The sequence below is a fragment of the Protomyctophum parallelum genome (assembly GCF_964188405.1).
Source record: "Protomyctophum parallelum genome assembly, chromosome: 21".
In the NCBI taxonomy this organism is placed as follows: Eukaryota; Metazoa; Chordata; class Actinopteri; order Myctophiformes; family Myctophidae; genus Protomyctophum; species Protomyctophum parallelum.
The window spans coordinates 25,149,303-25,165,131 of record NC_139713.1 but is presented as its reverse complement, the minus strand read 5'-3'; the positions used below and the strand labels follow the sequence as shown (position 1 = coordinate 25,165,131).

The 15,829-nt window shown below is 42.5% G+C and overlaps 1 protein-coding gene across 1 annotated transcript; it reads right to left on the bottom strand.

The window, feature by feature from the left end:
* Window positions 1-834: 834 nt before the first annotated feature.
* Window positions 835-2,061, bottom strand: LOC310878904 (ubiquitin-conjugating enzyme E2 Q2-like; the record flags this gene model as incomplete). The annotated part of the gene is made up of 2 exons (XM_083793321.1): window positions 835-1,551; window positions 1,609-2,061. 2 exons carry the CDS (start codon window positions 2,059-2,061, stop codon window positions 835-837), a joined length of 1,170 nt encoding a protein of 389 aa, XP_083649447.1.
* Window positions 2,062-15,829: the final 13,768 nt, after the last annotated feature.

Genomic DNA, 15,829 nt, shown 5'->3' with positions numbered 1-15,829 from the left:
CTATACTTCATCTAGTGTGAACTCTAAACAACTATCTCCTCTCTCTCAATTCAATGCAATTTAAATGAAGGTGAACTGATGAAGTAAAAACTAAAATGCACTAAACCGCAGCGAGTTCTCCGGATACCATAGGAGCTATGGTACAACATAACTGAAGTTAAGCCAAGCAGATCCTCTTATAGAGGGGCTAGCCTCTGGAGGTGGAGACATAGCGTAAAAATGTACAAAACAAATAAAATCGGTGAGAAGTTGACAAGACAGGATCCAATCCTTTTCTGGATTTCTGGCTTCATGTGGCCAGTCGATGACATCATAGTCACTTATGACATGAGTATAGGCCTGCTGACGGCACGCACCGTACACTTTGGCGGTGATTGGTCCAGTGACATTAGAAAGACTGCACCAACTCACATCATTAAGACCTGAGGCATGCATATTCTAAAAAATAATCTTCTATAAATCCTAACCGTTCTGAAACACCTATGTTTCTCTATCAGTAGTTCTCAAACTATTTCATGTCAAGGACCCCAAAAATGTATGTAATTGGCCACCAACCCCCAAAATAGTTTGTTCCAGGGACCCCCCAGAAGCAATGATATGAGTTAAAAACTTCGCTGTGAAATAATATATTTAAAAATTAGCAAAAGTTCTCAAGATTGTTCAGAAATAGCAGATATACAAGCTCATGGCGCAGCACAGAGTGAGCTTGTAGATCTGCTATTTCTGAACAATCTTGAGAACTTTTGCTAATTTTTTTCAACAGCTTAAGTTTAAAATAATGGTTAAAGTGGTTAAAAGCTACGGTGACAGATACGTTCCAGGTCTTGCGTTCCTTCAGGAGAACCTAGTGGTAAAAAGGTAATGATATGGCATGTCAAAGTGCAGGAATGGATATCTACTACCGGCAAAGTTGAACTGCAACGGACCGCCTCCAAACTGCACTCTGGCCTTTCCCTCGACCAATGTGAAAGTGACCTGCATGATAACGGACTCTATGGAATAGGCACTGCTCCAGCCCTCCTTTGTGAGAAGCTCCATGCACAGGGCGTCTCTTTTAATGACGTAGTTTCCATAAAGCACAGGCGAAACTACCCGCAACACTGGCGGATCAAAGGGGAAGTTATCTTTAAACGAGACGTTTAGCAGGATGTAATCCTTTCCCTCCTGCTCCTTGAGGACTTGCAGGTCCCGGTGTAAAGGGCTGTCTGGGTCCACCGTCCTCAGCTTGACGTTCCACTCGTAGAGGCTGTCATCGACGAGCTCCACGGAATAGACGCCTGCCTTGTGACTCGGGGACCTGTAGATGTCTCTGAGCTCCTTTATGAGCCGGTCAGAGGCCTGCACCGAACCGGACACGGTGCCGCTCAGGTGATCTCGCCTTCGGTTCATGCGGAGCCGCTCCAGGATCGCGAGGTTCTCCTTTTCGATGCCGTCGTCTTCCGAATTCTTCTCGCCATCCATTGGCTCCTCCCCATCCTCCTCTTTTGAATTATAGTCGTCCGGGTCAAAGTCCAGGTTCAGATCCAGATCATCCAGGTCCAGGTCTTCTATGTCTGTAGATCGGTTCTCCTGCCCCTCCTCCTCCTCCTCCTCCTCCTCCTCCTCCTCCCCCTCCTCGTCGTCCTCCTCCTCCTCCTCCTCCTCGGATGTGACCTCATAGGCGGTTGAAGGCCCTCGTTCCTGTCCTCCGGGGCCCGCTGCAGGTAGGGGCTCGTCCAACAACTTCACATCGCGGTGCTGGGGAAGGTCGTACAGCTGACAGAGGTCACAGATGAGGTTCTTCAGCTGATGCACGAGCAGGGTGTTGACACTTTTCACATCTTCCAAACGCTCCAAGACTTGCGCCAGGTTTGGGTCATCGGAGTCCACGAACCACACCGGAGGCATGGAGGGGTAGGATTCCGTTATGTTGCAGTGGATGATCAACGGTTTCTCTCTGGTCAGGTTGAACTGGCATCTCAGCTCGTCGGGCTTCCAGTCGATGATCCTGAAGCATTCGTGGTTCGGATTAAAAATAGACTCCAGGAACTTCAGTTCCGCCTTCAGCCCCGACACAGACATCTTCAGCGCGAGCCGTACGAAGGGGGGAGATTGTCAAAGAACGGGATGTGGACTTTGGCGTCAGGGACTGCTGGTCCTCACAAAACACTATCTAGTAACAAAATGTTTATTGAGCAGAATAGCTAGCCAAATGGCTAGCAAAAGTACACAGACTAGTTAGGAAATTAAAGTACCTTTTTTATAAGCACTTACTGTACTTGGTCTAGTTTGGTTGGCTTGTGTTCTCTTTTTCTTCGACTGTACGGCCGACATGTGACTTTTATAAAAGAACCAAATTACGTAACACTGTGTTGTCACTGCTATATCACCGAGGGCAACCTAGAGAAACCTACTCTATGGCTACATTATATGTTTTGAGAAATAAATGAATATTCCATTCAAACTGATGAGCTTTTGAAGCTACATATTGTTGCTGTCGGGAGAAACCACCCAACTCCATTTTGGAGCAGATATATGTAAGTAACTTTCATCCTGAACAATTTCCAACAAGGGCCATTTAAAATATTCCCCAAATGAACATTGGCTAAACCAACCTAAAGGGACGTTAGTAGGCCTGCACACAGGCTGGTCACCGTGGGCGCCCTGTATTTTATTTTACCGACGGCACGGGTGGGCGGCCATGGGCCCCAAATGCCTCTGGGCCCAAACGCAATTGCTAGTTACACCCCTACAACCTACATATTACATTAAAAAAATATTGTAGTGCAAAAATAGAAACAAACGTTTCAGTCTGATATGATCTCAAAGTTTAAGCTTAAGCTGAAAAAGAGAAAAATGTTAAAACTGAATATAAAACAATTTGGAATTGGAACACAGATTGTTACACATATTTTTTTTAATCTAAAAATACACATTAACGTTACATGAATCCAACTGTACATATTATTGGCAAAGATTTTTGTAAACAACATATCATTCATAAACTGATGATACTGTATGCTGTCAAATTAATCTATGAAGCCATCAAAGCTGCAGCATGTTACTTCCCTTGCATAAATCTTGTACTAGTGCTGCACAATTAATCGAAAAAAGATCGCAATCTAGATTCAGACACCTATATGAGATCTAATTTCTAGCAAGAATCCTGCAGCACTAGTCTGTCCAATTCATTTGAGTTACTCTTATGTTTACAATAGAGACTTTAAGACAGGTTTAAGTCAAGCACTTTGATATTGTCTCTTTAACACTAGGAAGTCTGAGCAGCCGTTCTGACCGAATTTGAGATTTCAACGTTTATTTTCTTAGCCCATGGAGTCCAGAGAAAGTTCCCCTTGCATGACTTTGTCTAAATATTCGATTGAAATCATCTCTGTTTTTTTTTCCATTTGAAACGTTTTGTAAATATGATTTTAGGCATATATCTCTTACTCAGTCTGACTATAATCGGCCCAATCGACCGCTCTCCCCCTTTATCCCCCGCTCGTCTTTTGTTTGCGCTGCTTGATAATGGTGTTAATGGTGATTCCCCGACATTTCCTTTTCACTTGATATCGTTTCGTAGAGAGCGCCTACACAACCGATGTATATACCAAATGAAAGCCCCAATTCCATAGTTTACATGGTATTTTGAATCTTTTTAAATGAGCAAAAAATGAGCGAGTTATGATTGAAAGAAAGTGGAGAAAAAAAAAGAACACAAACAGAAGGCATTCTTGTTGTTGTTGTTCAATCCTGCATTCCATGTCCAACGAATTAAATCATATACGTTTGGCTGATTAATTAACTTGGAATTTGTTTATTATTTTGATAAGATAATAGGAATATGAATACAATGATTATTATCATTGTTATTATTATTATTATTGAATGCTCGGTTACGACCCGACATTTACTTTCCATGAAGCGAGAACGCTTGCCGATGCGCGATACAAAATAAAGTGTTTGAAATAATTCCAACCAGATAGACCTCCCGAACCGCTAAATGTTTTGTCAGTCAAAAGAACAGTTCTTTCTGCAAGCGACGTGGAACATATGTAGGCCTGCTGCTGTGGATTAATTTGTTCTGGCATATAGGCTCAATATCGCCAGCTCTTTGTCAGTCAAAACTTTCCTTTTTCTCTCTCTCTCCCTCTCAGGAAAGCATGTAAATGTCTATTTAGTCTGCAAGGCTTACATCCGGTCGTGTACCTGTCTGTATGCGCCGATTTCCATACACAATACATACACGATCCGTATCCTCTCCTCACCGGATGTTGAATTCACAGTGCTAACGGCCGACAAATGCGATGTTTTTTATTAATTAAACTGATATAACAACATAACGTGGCTAATAATTGTTTATTTGGAATGTACTTTGGCTGGTAATTTAGGTAGATATAACGCGACTCACTTGTATAAGTAATTTACCGCGGACAGGCCGCATTTAATGCAATACATTGGCTTTAGTAATGTTGTTAGCTTATAATATTAGCAACTGTAAGCTAACGGCTGGAGGACTACGGACAATCCGGTCAATACCATCATTACACTTAAACATTAATACAATTATGTCATGTTTACATGCCTAGTCAAGCAGTCTGTACATCGCGTGGGGTCACATGTATTAATTACATCGATAACACACAAGAAAAGACAAGTGATCTTTGCTCTTTTGGAAGAAAAAAAAAAGGACAACAAAAGGCAGCAACGCGACACTCTTCCATGGCTATGTTGCAATATAGTAACGGGCAACGGCAAAATATATATTTTTCACATGTATTATTAGTTTTATACATTTTAGGAGTGAAAACATGTGTTAAGAAACATATTATGATTTAATTCGTTGGAAATGGGATGCAGGCTTGAACATGAACAATGTCTTCTCCAGCTGGAGAGGGACGATCAGTGGGGGAGAGAGTGGCCAATCAAATCGCACCAAAAACACGGTCGTCCTGACCGTGAGCCGACTGAGTAGTAGTGACATTTTTTCAGACTTCGTAGTGTTAAAGGCTTCACCACATTTTGAATGTAGTAATGTTCAGCAACTACAGACTAAAGTAAAGACAATAAATATTTTCACTGTCTATCTGCCTGTCTGTAGCCGCCTCTGTCCCATTCCTTGGGATTCGTTAAACATTGTCTTTTTCTCCCGTTTCCCTCCCTGAAACACAAACACAGCTCTCCTCCCTTTATAGCTAAATATCTGCACTGTTATCAATTACTCCCCACAGTCTCCTCTCCTCCTGCACCAAATTACCATGCACACACAGCACATTTCCCTGGCCGGGGGGGGGGGGGGGAGAGAGAGAGAGAGAGAGAGGTGAAAGAGGGAAGAGCGACATAGGAACGCCACAGGTATGAAGAGATAGAGGGAGAGTTACACAGAGAGAGGAAAGAGAGAATATGAAGAAAGAGAGAGTGGAATGCAATGAGGAGGGGAGAGAGAGAGAGAGAGAGAGAGAGATAGAGATCACTGTCTTACATCATTAAATGCTCTCTTCTCTGAGTCATGGTGGAACAGGTTATGATATTAGCTAATATGACACATTATTGCCTCGTTTATGCTCTGGCGCGCAACAGTGTCGCACGGCGAAAATACTGTAGCAGACCTAGAAGCCGTGATTCAGGCTTTATGCCTTCAGACTTGATAGCGCTGTAAAACACCATGGTAGACGGGGACTACATTCCCTGGCCTAGTGTGTGTGTGTGTGTCCTCATCTGACCTTGTCGTTCACTTACATACAGGAAAGAGAACACACAGATATGCACATCATCGACAAATGATTTGTCTACTCTGTGTCGAAACCTTTGGGGATGTGTGTGTGAGTGCGTGTGTAACACCCTGGAATCGAACCTGGGTCATGGAAAGCCAACATTTAACCACTGAGCCAAAGGTAATTGCATATAGGGATGCTGTGGGCCGCTGTGGGCCACTTTGCTACACGTGTGTGAGTGCAAAGTCACTCCTTTTTTCAGCGACTTGTCTTCAAATTTTTTTAGAGTCAAATTATTATTTAATTCCCTTCCCTGCATGGCTTTTTAATTCTAAAAGTTCTCATCTGTCCTTCCAAGCAAGGTTTCCTGGAACGCATGCATTACTGTCTATTTAACTGATTTGTCTCCTTGCTCTGTTTCCGCCATACACTGTGAAGTCCTCATACTGTCTATAAATAACTATTGCACAATTTCTTCTTCCCAGCTGATTGTCAGAATCACTGTAATCCCTGCAGTAGAAAAATGAACAGGAGTGTATGAGAGTGTCACTGGTTCAGAGATGTACTGACATCATATATTCAATATTACACACAGTCAAATGTTGAACAACTCTGCATACTATATACTGTACAGTGCAAACGAAGGACAAGTTTCTAGTATACACTATATGCACTATACTGTATGCATATCACTACTTACTTACTGCATAATATGTATTCAAGACTTTAGTTGTTAAACAGCGTACCATAGATTATGCGTACAACTCTAGAGAGAAGCATGGTGACTGGTGAGTCACCAATACACTGTACATCATAAGTCATAAGTTCTGAATATGTATAAGTTATAATTAAAATAATTATAGGCGTACAATCAGTGATGTGTGCATGATTTGTTGTAGAACAAGGAGACTGTACAGTACCTAAAGTCCCTTATGGGGGAACTGCAAATAGCTGTGTAACATATAACAGTTTTACACAGATGTCTGATGTTTGTGCGACAAAATACCTTCACACATAACTATTTAAAATGAGTTACGTAGCTGCACTGTGCTTACACTAATTTAGTGTAAGCACTAAGGTCTCAGAGGCACTTGCCCATCGGGCAAGTACAGGTCATGTTTTACTTGCCCAAAGGTCATGCCCACTTACCCCGAAAGGTTAATCATCCATTATGAAATGATAGAAAAAATGTACGGTTGTAGAACTACGGTAATTATTGTTAAACCAATCGATAACTGCTTAGTGGCGACAGTCACTTTGAAGAACAAAATGAGTTCAACTGCTAGTTGTGAAAATGTAGCATTGCACGCAAACACGCACACAGAAAAGACATGGGAGAGAGAGAGAGATGCGCATTGCATTGTAACTCACATTCATTAGGGAGAGATTACATCCAGCCAATAATGAATGGAACCTCCCACTGCTGATATGACATTTATTTCATGCTGCAGCAACAGATACTGTATACTCTACTCTATAGGCCTACTGTACACTTATGTAACAACACCTCCTCTACCTCCCCCTCCCATCTTCTACAACTATCCTCTAACTTGTCCTTTTCGTATATAACGTTTCCTATAGTCACCAGTTGTGGACTGTCCCCTTGAGAATTTCACAAGCGCCACATCATGGCGTGTTGAGCTTGTAGAATACATGTATGACATTAACTTTTTGCTGCTTTCAGTATTATTTTGATGTCAATACTTTTGTACTTTCCCTACCATTAAAGTGCGTTTTGAGTGTAGGCCTTTTCAAAGTAATTGTGTCTATTCATACTGTGTGGTATTGCTACATTACTTAAAAGTATCTTCTACCATTGTCTCTCTCCTCCTGTCTCTGTATATCTCTACTATATCTTCACTTTCTATGGTCTGTATCCCTCCCTCTCCATCTCTCTGTCTCCATCAATGCATTTATTACTCTCTCCCGCCTTCTCCCTTTATTCTCTCTCTCTCCCTCCATCCATCTCTTCCGTTCTCCCTCTTTCTCACCGCCCCATTAATCTCTTCCTCACTCTCCCCTTTCTCCAGTGGTGGAAAGTAACTAAGCACATTTACTTTGTCAATTTTGATCATTACTACAAAACATATATTAACAACTTCAACCATAAATACATTTTTGGCTTGTAGATCGGCTATTTTCAAAAGACTTGCATTGCAATGCATTTGAAAACTTGAAACGAGACATTCTGCAGAATGTGCACTTTTACTTTAAGTACATTTTTATGACAAAGTACATTTTGAATTCAGGACTTCTGAATTTCAGCATTGATTTAATACTTTTACTTAAGTAAAACAATTGAGTATTTTTTCCACCACTGCCCCCTCTCTCCCTTATTCCAGCTGTACCATGACTCGGCAGCTCAGCCTCTTTGCAGCAGAGCTGGACGGACAGCCTCCTGGTCTCTCCCACACAGTAAGTCCAGAGGGTGGTGTTAGCTAAACTCGGGTCAATTTTTACGCTTTGCAGTGTTCTCAATCTGTCTCTCTAACATCTCCTGTTATCTCTTGTGCTCTGTCCATTCACTGTCATGTGCTAGCTATGACAATGGTTTATGGTAGCTGTAGTAAAGAAATACATATAGTATATAATAATAAAGGACAGAACCTGCTGTCTTACATTGAGCAACTGGAGAAGCCTAACAAAATTAAGAGTTAGTAAGCAATGCGTCACAAAAGGCCGTTTCAGATGGGGAGTGATTGACGTAGGCGTTCTCGCCTGGATCAGCGATGCGTCTGCTCGAGAGGGCTGCGGGACGCATAGCATGAAAGAAAAGCTCACCACAATCCAGGTCTAGTCGCCTGCAGGTGCGTGCACAAACGAGCACGGGAGTGACAATTTCACAGGACCACGCTCGCTTGTGTCAACGCCCCTCAACTTCTCCGCCTGTCCAACATAATCATTGGCTCCCGGTCGCTGCCCGCACAGAATACAAAACTCTGATGCTGGCATTCAAAGCAACCAAAGGTATGGCTCCCCCATATCTTGCAAGTATGATCGAACCCTACAAACCCTCCCGCGCACTCAGATCAGCCAACGCAGGGAAGCTGGAAGTACCCTCACTAAAAACGCCGGGACAACGCTCCACACGTCCCAAACTCTTCTCCCTTCTGGCTCCAAAACTGTGGAATGCACTTCCCATTGCAGTCAGAACTGCAGCCTCACTCCCAATCTTCCGCCGTAGTCTGAAAACCCACCTTTTCAGACTCCATCATGGCCCATACCACTTACCCCACCCCCTTAGATAGCATTTCTGTAGACTTAAATAATAATAATAATAATAATAAATTTTATTTATAACGCACTTTACATTTGAAACAAATCTCAAAGTGCTACAGGCAGAAAGAATTAAGATATGAATAAAAATAAGAATAAAACAGTTAAAAACAGCACACAGGGCAGCTTAAAAGTCTGACTGGGCAAATGCCTTACTAAAGAGGAAGGTCTTTAGTCCCTTTTTAAAAGCGTCCACGGACTGTGGTGCTCTCAGGTGGTCGGGGAGGGCGTTCCACAGCCGAGGGGCAGCTGAGCAGAAGGCCCGGTCCCCCATGGTGCGGAGTTTGCTTATAGCATCTTATAGCATGTTATGTAGACAGCACTATAATTGTATGTAGTCATAGCACGTCATAGTACATATGTATAGCATAGATGTATAGTTTATATGTATAGCTTCATTATATAGATATTCCACTGTTACATTCTTAGCTTACGCATGTTTCTTGATAAATGTTTTTATGTGATGTATTCCCATGCTTTTTTGTTCTTGCTTAATGTAAGTCGCTCTGGATTAAGAGCGTCTGCTAAATGCCTAAATTGTAATCACCTCTCATTGAAAATGAATTACCAAGGTGCGTCAGTCGCACATGGTGGCATAGCAGTATAGCACTGTCGCCTCACAGCAACAATGTTGTGGGTTTGAAGTTGAACCCTGGCATGCATGAGGCATTTGCATGTTGTTCCTGTGTGTAGTTTCCTCTTACGGTGTGCTTTCCCGTTTCCTCCCCCACCAACAGACATGCTATAGGTACATACTCCTGCCATTGACCTTGACCACGGTACTGGCACTGGCATTACAACTGGAGTTGGTACCTGGGCTCAGCACTCAAGAGCCTATAGATAAGATTCAAATGCAGAGGACGAACTTGAAATTTCCCCAAGGGGTAATAAAGTAGAACTTCATTCACACATGAGAAAAGACTTGTTTAGCAGTCTTACCTCATCCTGGGGGAGGAAACAATGTGTCTGTCTGCTTGTGCTGGCTTTGATACTCTGATACCCAAGGGCAACAGTATATGAACAGACTGTTATGGGGGGGTGAGGGTGGGGTCCTTGATGATCCATTCCTCAGGCAGCGCTGGGTGTACCTTTAAAGTGAAAGACAAGAAAATGGACCAACTTTATGAGATTTTACTCAATCTTCTATATCAGGGGTTCTCAACCTTTTTGGCTGGGGAGCCCTGGAAATTCCTTTGACGGCTACAATAACCTTAGTAATAGAGAAAATACATAACTACTGAAACCAGATATAATCGTTAAGGAAAGTTTACGCATGTACAGTACATATAGGCCTATGTAAACTCTTAATTTCCAGGTTGAGAATATATAGATTAGATTAGATTAGATTCAATTTATTGTCACTGCACATAGTATACAAATACTTTGACAATGAAATGAATAGTGGCGTCCAACCAGAGTGCAATACAGTAATGCAATAATGGGAATAAATACACTTGTTGTTGAATGTACAGAATGTACAGTATGTACAGTAATATATAATAAAGGAAATAAATAGAAAAATAGACAATGAAGTATAAATAGAAATATAAATGAGGAGTATGCATATATATACACACCCACCCACACAAGCCATAACATGCTAGTGTATGTATGGTGTGAGCATGAGAGTTCAGATGGGAAGGAGGAAGGGGGGACGGAAGGGGGTATCATTGTTCAGTGTCATTGAAGAGGGGCAGAGTTCAGCAGTGAGACAGCAACAGGAAAGAAGCTGTTCCTGAGCCTACTAGTGCGGGAACCAATAGACCTATAGCGCCTCCCGGATGGAAGAAGGGTAAAGAGTCTGTGGTTTGGATGAGAGGGGTCTTTCAGGATGCCTCTCGCCCTACGCAGACATCTTTGGCGCTGTAGATCCTCAATGGACGGGAGTTGGGTGCCAATGATGTACTGGGCCGTTTTTACTACCCGTTGCAGGGTAATCTATATCCTTGTGAGGATATAGATACACACACACACACACACACACACACACACACACACACACACACACACACACACACACACACACACACACACACACACACACACACACACACACACACACACACACACACACACACACACACACACACACACACACACACACACACACACACACACACACACACACACACACACACACACACACACACACACACACACACACACACACACCCCCTTGCCTTTCTTAATAATATTACAAGAAGTACGTAGAGTAAGCACATACCCACACATACTGCATGGCTGCATACTGCAACTGCACACATCTCTCTAGTCTATTAGTATACAGTATGCAGTGTGCAGTTCCTTCCCCTGGAGAACCAAGCTGAAACAGGCTGTTGCAGAAATAGATCTCATTTCCCTCCGGAGGAGATCATCAGCTCTTTTTAAAACAAACTCTCAGAAAGGTCTAATGGCAGCAGTCTAAACAAATCCATGTCACAGCTGTAGAGGTGCTTTATTGCAGTCTCAGTAGAAAACAAAGACACATTGGAGGTGTTCCGTTAAAGGACCATATGCCACCGGTCTGTCATGTCTAACTTATGTCTAACGTTATAGTCTACTTCAAATCACTGCACATCATTTTCCAAAGCAGAATTCATTGCCGTTTGGCAGAAACCAGCTAACTCAACTTATTTATATTTTATTTTGTCATAGCCAGAGATTTGAAGGTTTGTAGCGGTTGACAGTACTTGCGCGCTCTGCTTGCGCACTAGTAGGTCATTTATGGCCTATACTTGTGTGCAAAGCGCAAGTAGGCACTCGACAGAGTGCAGTTCTAGTTTATATATATTGTGAGATACTTGCATGACTCTGAGAGGGGTGGTGGAGTTGGCTCCACTCCAATACATGCCTTTGATGAGGCAGTATGTCTTTGTTTTAAAAATATATGATTTAAAATAAAATTACATTTTGGAGTTTCTGCCCGACATCAGAGATATACTGTATGCTGATGGTGTATGCAAAATCAGTGACAGTGTTTACACCGACTCAGTCAGCTTGTTAGCCCTGGATGATCTACGAGCTCAAGCTTCATGCAAGACATATGCTTTGAGAAATAGGGCTGCAATCGAACATGTACAGTAAATGTCTAAAAATTGTGTGGATCTCAGGATTAGGGTGGGAAAAGTGTGTCTCAGATGTGGATCTTCAAATTTGGGCAAGGTTAGACTCCAGCACAGCCATCGCGTAAAAGTCAATAATTCACACACACACACACACACACACACACACACACACACACACACACACACACACACACACACACACACACACACACACACACACACACACACACACACACACACACACACACACACACACACACACACACACACACACACACACACACACACACACACACACACACACACCCCTTCCATTTTCACTGAATGTTTGCCTAACATGACAGGCCTAGAATGAGGTTTTAGTGGTTAAGTTCTAACTAGGATTTAACACATGCAACATATAGGCTACTAATGTGTGATTTCTTTCCCCCCTGCTGTGGGAGTGTTTCTGTGTGAGGTGTCACCATATATAGCGCTAAACACACGGTCAAAGTGAGTGTTTGTGTGAGGTGTCACCCTATACAACGCTAAACACAAGGTCAAAGTGAGTGTTTCTGTGTGAGGTGTCACCATATACAGCGCTAAACACACGGTCAAAGTGTTTCTGTGTGAGGTGTCACCCTATACAACGCTAAACACAAGGTCAAAGTGAGTGTTTGTGTGAGGTGTCACCCTATACAACGCTAAACACAAGGTCAAAGTGAGTGTTTGTGTGAGGTGTCACCCTATACAACGCTAAACACAAGGTCAAAGTGAGTGTTTCTGTGTGAGGTGTCACCCTATACAACGCTAAACACAAGGTCAAAGTGAGTGTTTGTGTGAGGTGTCACCCTATACAACGCTAAACACAAGGTCAAAGTGAGTGTTTCTGTGTGAGGTGTCACCCTATACAACGCTAAACACAAGGTCAAAGTGAGTGTTTCTGTGTGAGGTGTCACCCTATACAACGCTAAACACAAGGTCAAAGTGAGTGTTTCTGTGTGAGGTGTCACCCTATACAACGCTAAACACAAGGTCAAAGTGAGTGTTTCTGTGTGAGGTGTCACCCTATACAACGCTAAACACAAGGTCAAAGTGAGTGTTTCTGTGTGAGGTGTCACCATATACAGCGCTAAACACACGGTCAAAGTGTTTCTGTGTGAGGTGTCACCATATACAGCGCTAAACACAAGGTCAAAGTGTTTCTGTGTGAGGTGTCACCATATACAGCGCTAAACACACGGTCAAAGTGAGTGTTTGTGTGAGGTGTCACCATATACAGCGCTAAACACACGGTCAAAGTGAGTGTTTGTGTGAGGTGTCACCATATACAGCGCTAAACACACGGTCAAAGTGAGTGTTTGTGTGAGGTGTCACCCTATACAACGCTAAACACAAGGTCAAAGTGAGTGTTTCTGTGTGAGGTGTCACCATATACAGTGCTAAACACAAGGTCAAAGTGTTTCTGTGTGAGGTGTCACCATATACAGCGCTAAACACAAGGTAAAATCTGGCAATCTGGCAACCCATTTGGTAAAAAAGAGATACAGTAATAGGCCTACTCAAAGTAGCCTGAAGATCTGTTTGACTGAAATCTGTTCTTTTCAGCATTTTGTCAAGTATAACGCGAGAGAGAGAGAGAGAGAGAGAGAGAGAGAGAGAGAAATGACATTCAGGCATGTCATAGTAGGCAAAATACAGAAGATTTCACAATTGTAACATTTCTTTTTTTATTGCTGAAATAGGTGATTTATTTCCAAGAAGGTGTATATGACAAGTATATACGGAGCCGGGGGGAGAGAGAAAGTAACAACTTTATTAGGAAACAAAGAAATTGATAAAAGAGAGTTGATACAGGGTCAACTCAGAAAGGCAGTTGTGAACAGATGGGTTTTCAGGGCTGTTTTGAAGGTAGTCCCCAAGGGCTCTATATTAAGCCCTATCCTGCTGTCGCTATACACTAAACATCTTCACTGAAAATAGCTGATTTACAAGCTCACAAGTCACAACGCATTGCGCAATGTTGCAATGTTTTGTAAGCTTATAGATCTGCTATTGTCGCCAAATGTGCGATCGAAATAATAGGGACAATACTGGTTTCTACTGTCCTTAGTTGGGATGTCCTTCAATGCCCATTTACTATATACACTGTAAAGGACTGACTGGACTTGGTAAATTGCTGTGTATGAGTGCTATGCATTTCAAGATTTACAGTGACATTGCAGAGCTTGTAACATTGTTACAAGCTCCTCAGAGACTTTCTTTGTTTTGTTTTTAATCAAGAGATATAGAAAAATGGTTCAAGGTAATCTGTTTTAGGACATAACTGATGATTCACCGAGCACCTTTTTTTGAAGCCAATAAAAGTGATGAGAGAAGGGAGATAAATAAAATGGGAGATAAAAAGAAGCAAAAAAAATGCTAGTGTCAAGGTGGAGAAGAGTGTGGGCGGGTTGGATGATTGTAGAGGAGAGGAGAGGAGAGGAGAGGAGAGGAGAGGATGAGTGACTCTGCAGATTAGAACTATGATGACACAACACTGGCAATGTTCCAGCATACTGGCAACAATAAGAGAGCAGAGAGACAGATACGAGAGAGAGAGAGAGAGAGAGAGAGAGAGAGAAGTATTATATTGTGTTATTATTTATTTTCCATTTTTCTTATCTGACTATAAATGCAACAAGTCTGTGTGTGTGTGTGTGTGTGTGTGTGTGTGTGTGTGTGTGTGTGTGTGTGTGTACACGTTTGTAATACATGTAACTCGAGAACCATTCGCCCCACCGACCAAATTCGACACACGCTTTCCACCCCACCACAGGGGGTGCAGTGCTCTGTGTCGAGTCAGTCGGACCCACTGTTGTCCAGAACCGCCTCAAAAAGGCCTCTGCCCGAGCTCTGGACAGGGTCCCTCCTTGCCCAGTGTCCATATATATGGAGCTGGCCTGTTCCGACATCATTCTGACGTCTATTCAAATTGTCTTAAGGGAGGACCACATCTTCTATGACTCAGCTACAACCAGTGCAGCTACGCCCCAAATATAGAGGGTGCCGTCTATCCTGAATGTGTTGTCATGGCATCAGGCGCAAACAGTTCTATATATGGGCACAAAAGGGGGCATGCCCATATATGGGCATTTACTGATAGACATCAGCGATCTCCAGATATTGGCATAAAACGTAAAAGGTCTGATAGATACAGAGATCGCTATATTATGAACATATTGGTTGTATTGGCCGTGTGAAACAGCCGCGTATAGCCGTTCAAATTATAGTAAGTAAAATAATTATTCTTCCTCCACTAAGACAAAAATTCAATTAACAATGGGATCATGAAAATCGTCAGTGTTAACGCTGAGAATTTATGTGTGCATGCGTGTGTGAGTGCGTGCACGCACATGTGTGTGGGCTTGCATGCGTGTGTGGTTGTACAGTACAGTATGTGTGCATGTGCCGTGTGTGCAACGTGCATGCATTTACATTATGCATGTCCAGACTGACCTTGGAACATAAACACTAACAGAGATTTCTTGCAGCGCTAGTGGAAAACAGACAGTGGAAGAGAAATGAGAAACTATTTACACAGAATACAATAAATGTACAAAAACTGGCCTTGCCGACATCGGCTAGGGACATTATTAACAGCTTACATTGTGCATAATACATGCTGATGGTCATGATATAGGCAGGGACAAAAGAACTCCACATACAATGCAGTGTGGATTATATATCACCTAACACAGTATATAAATCCATGATATGCATGATGTACAGTATTCTCACTGCTTTAGACTAAGGGAGTATTGCAGTTACCAAGGT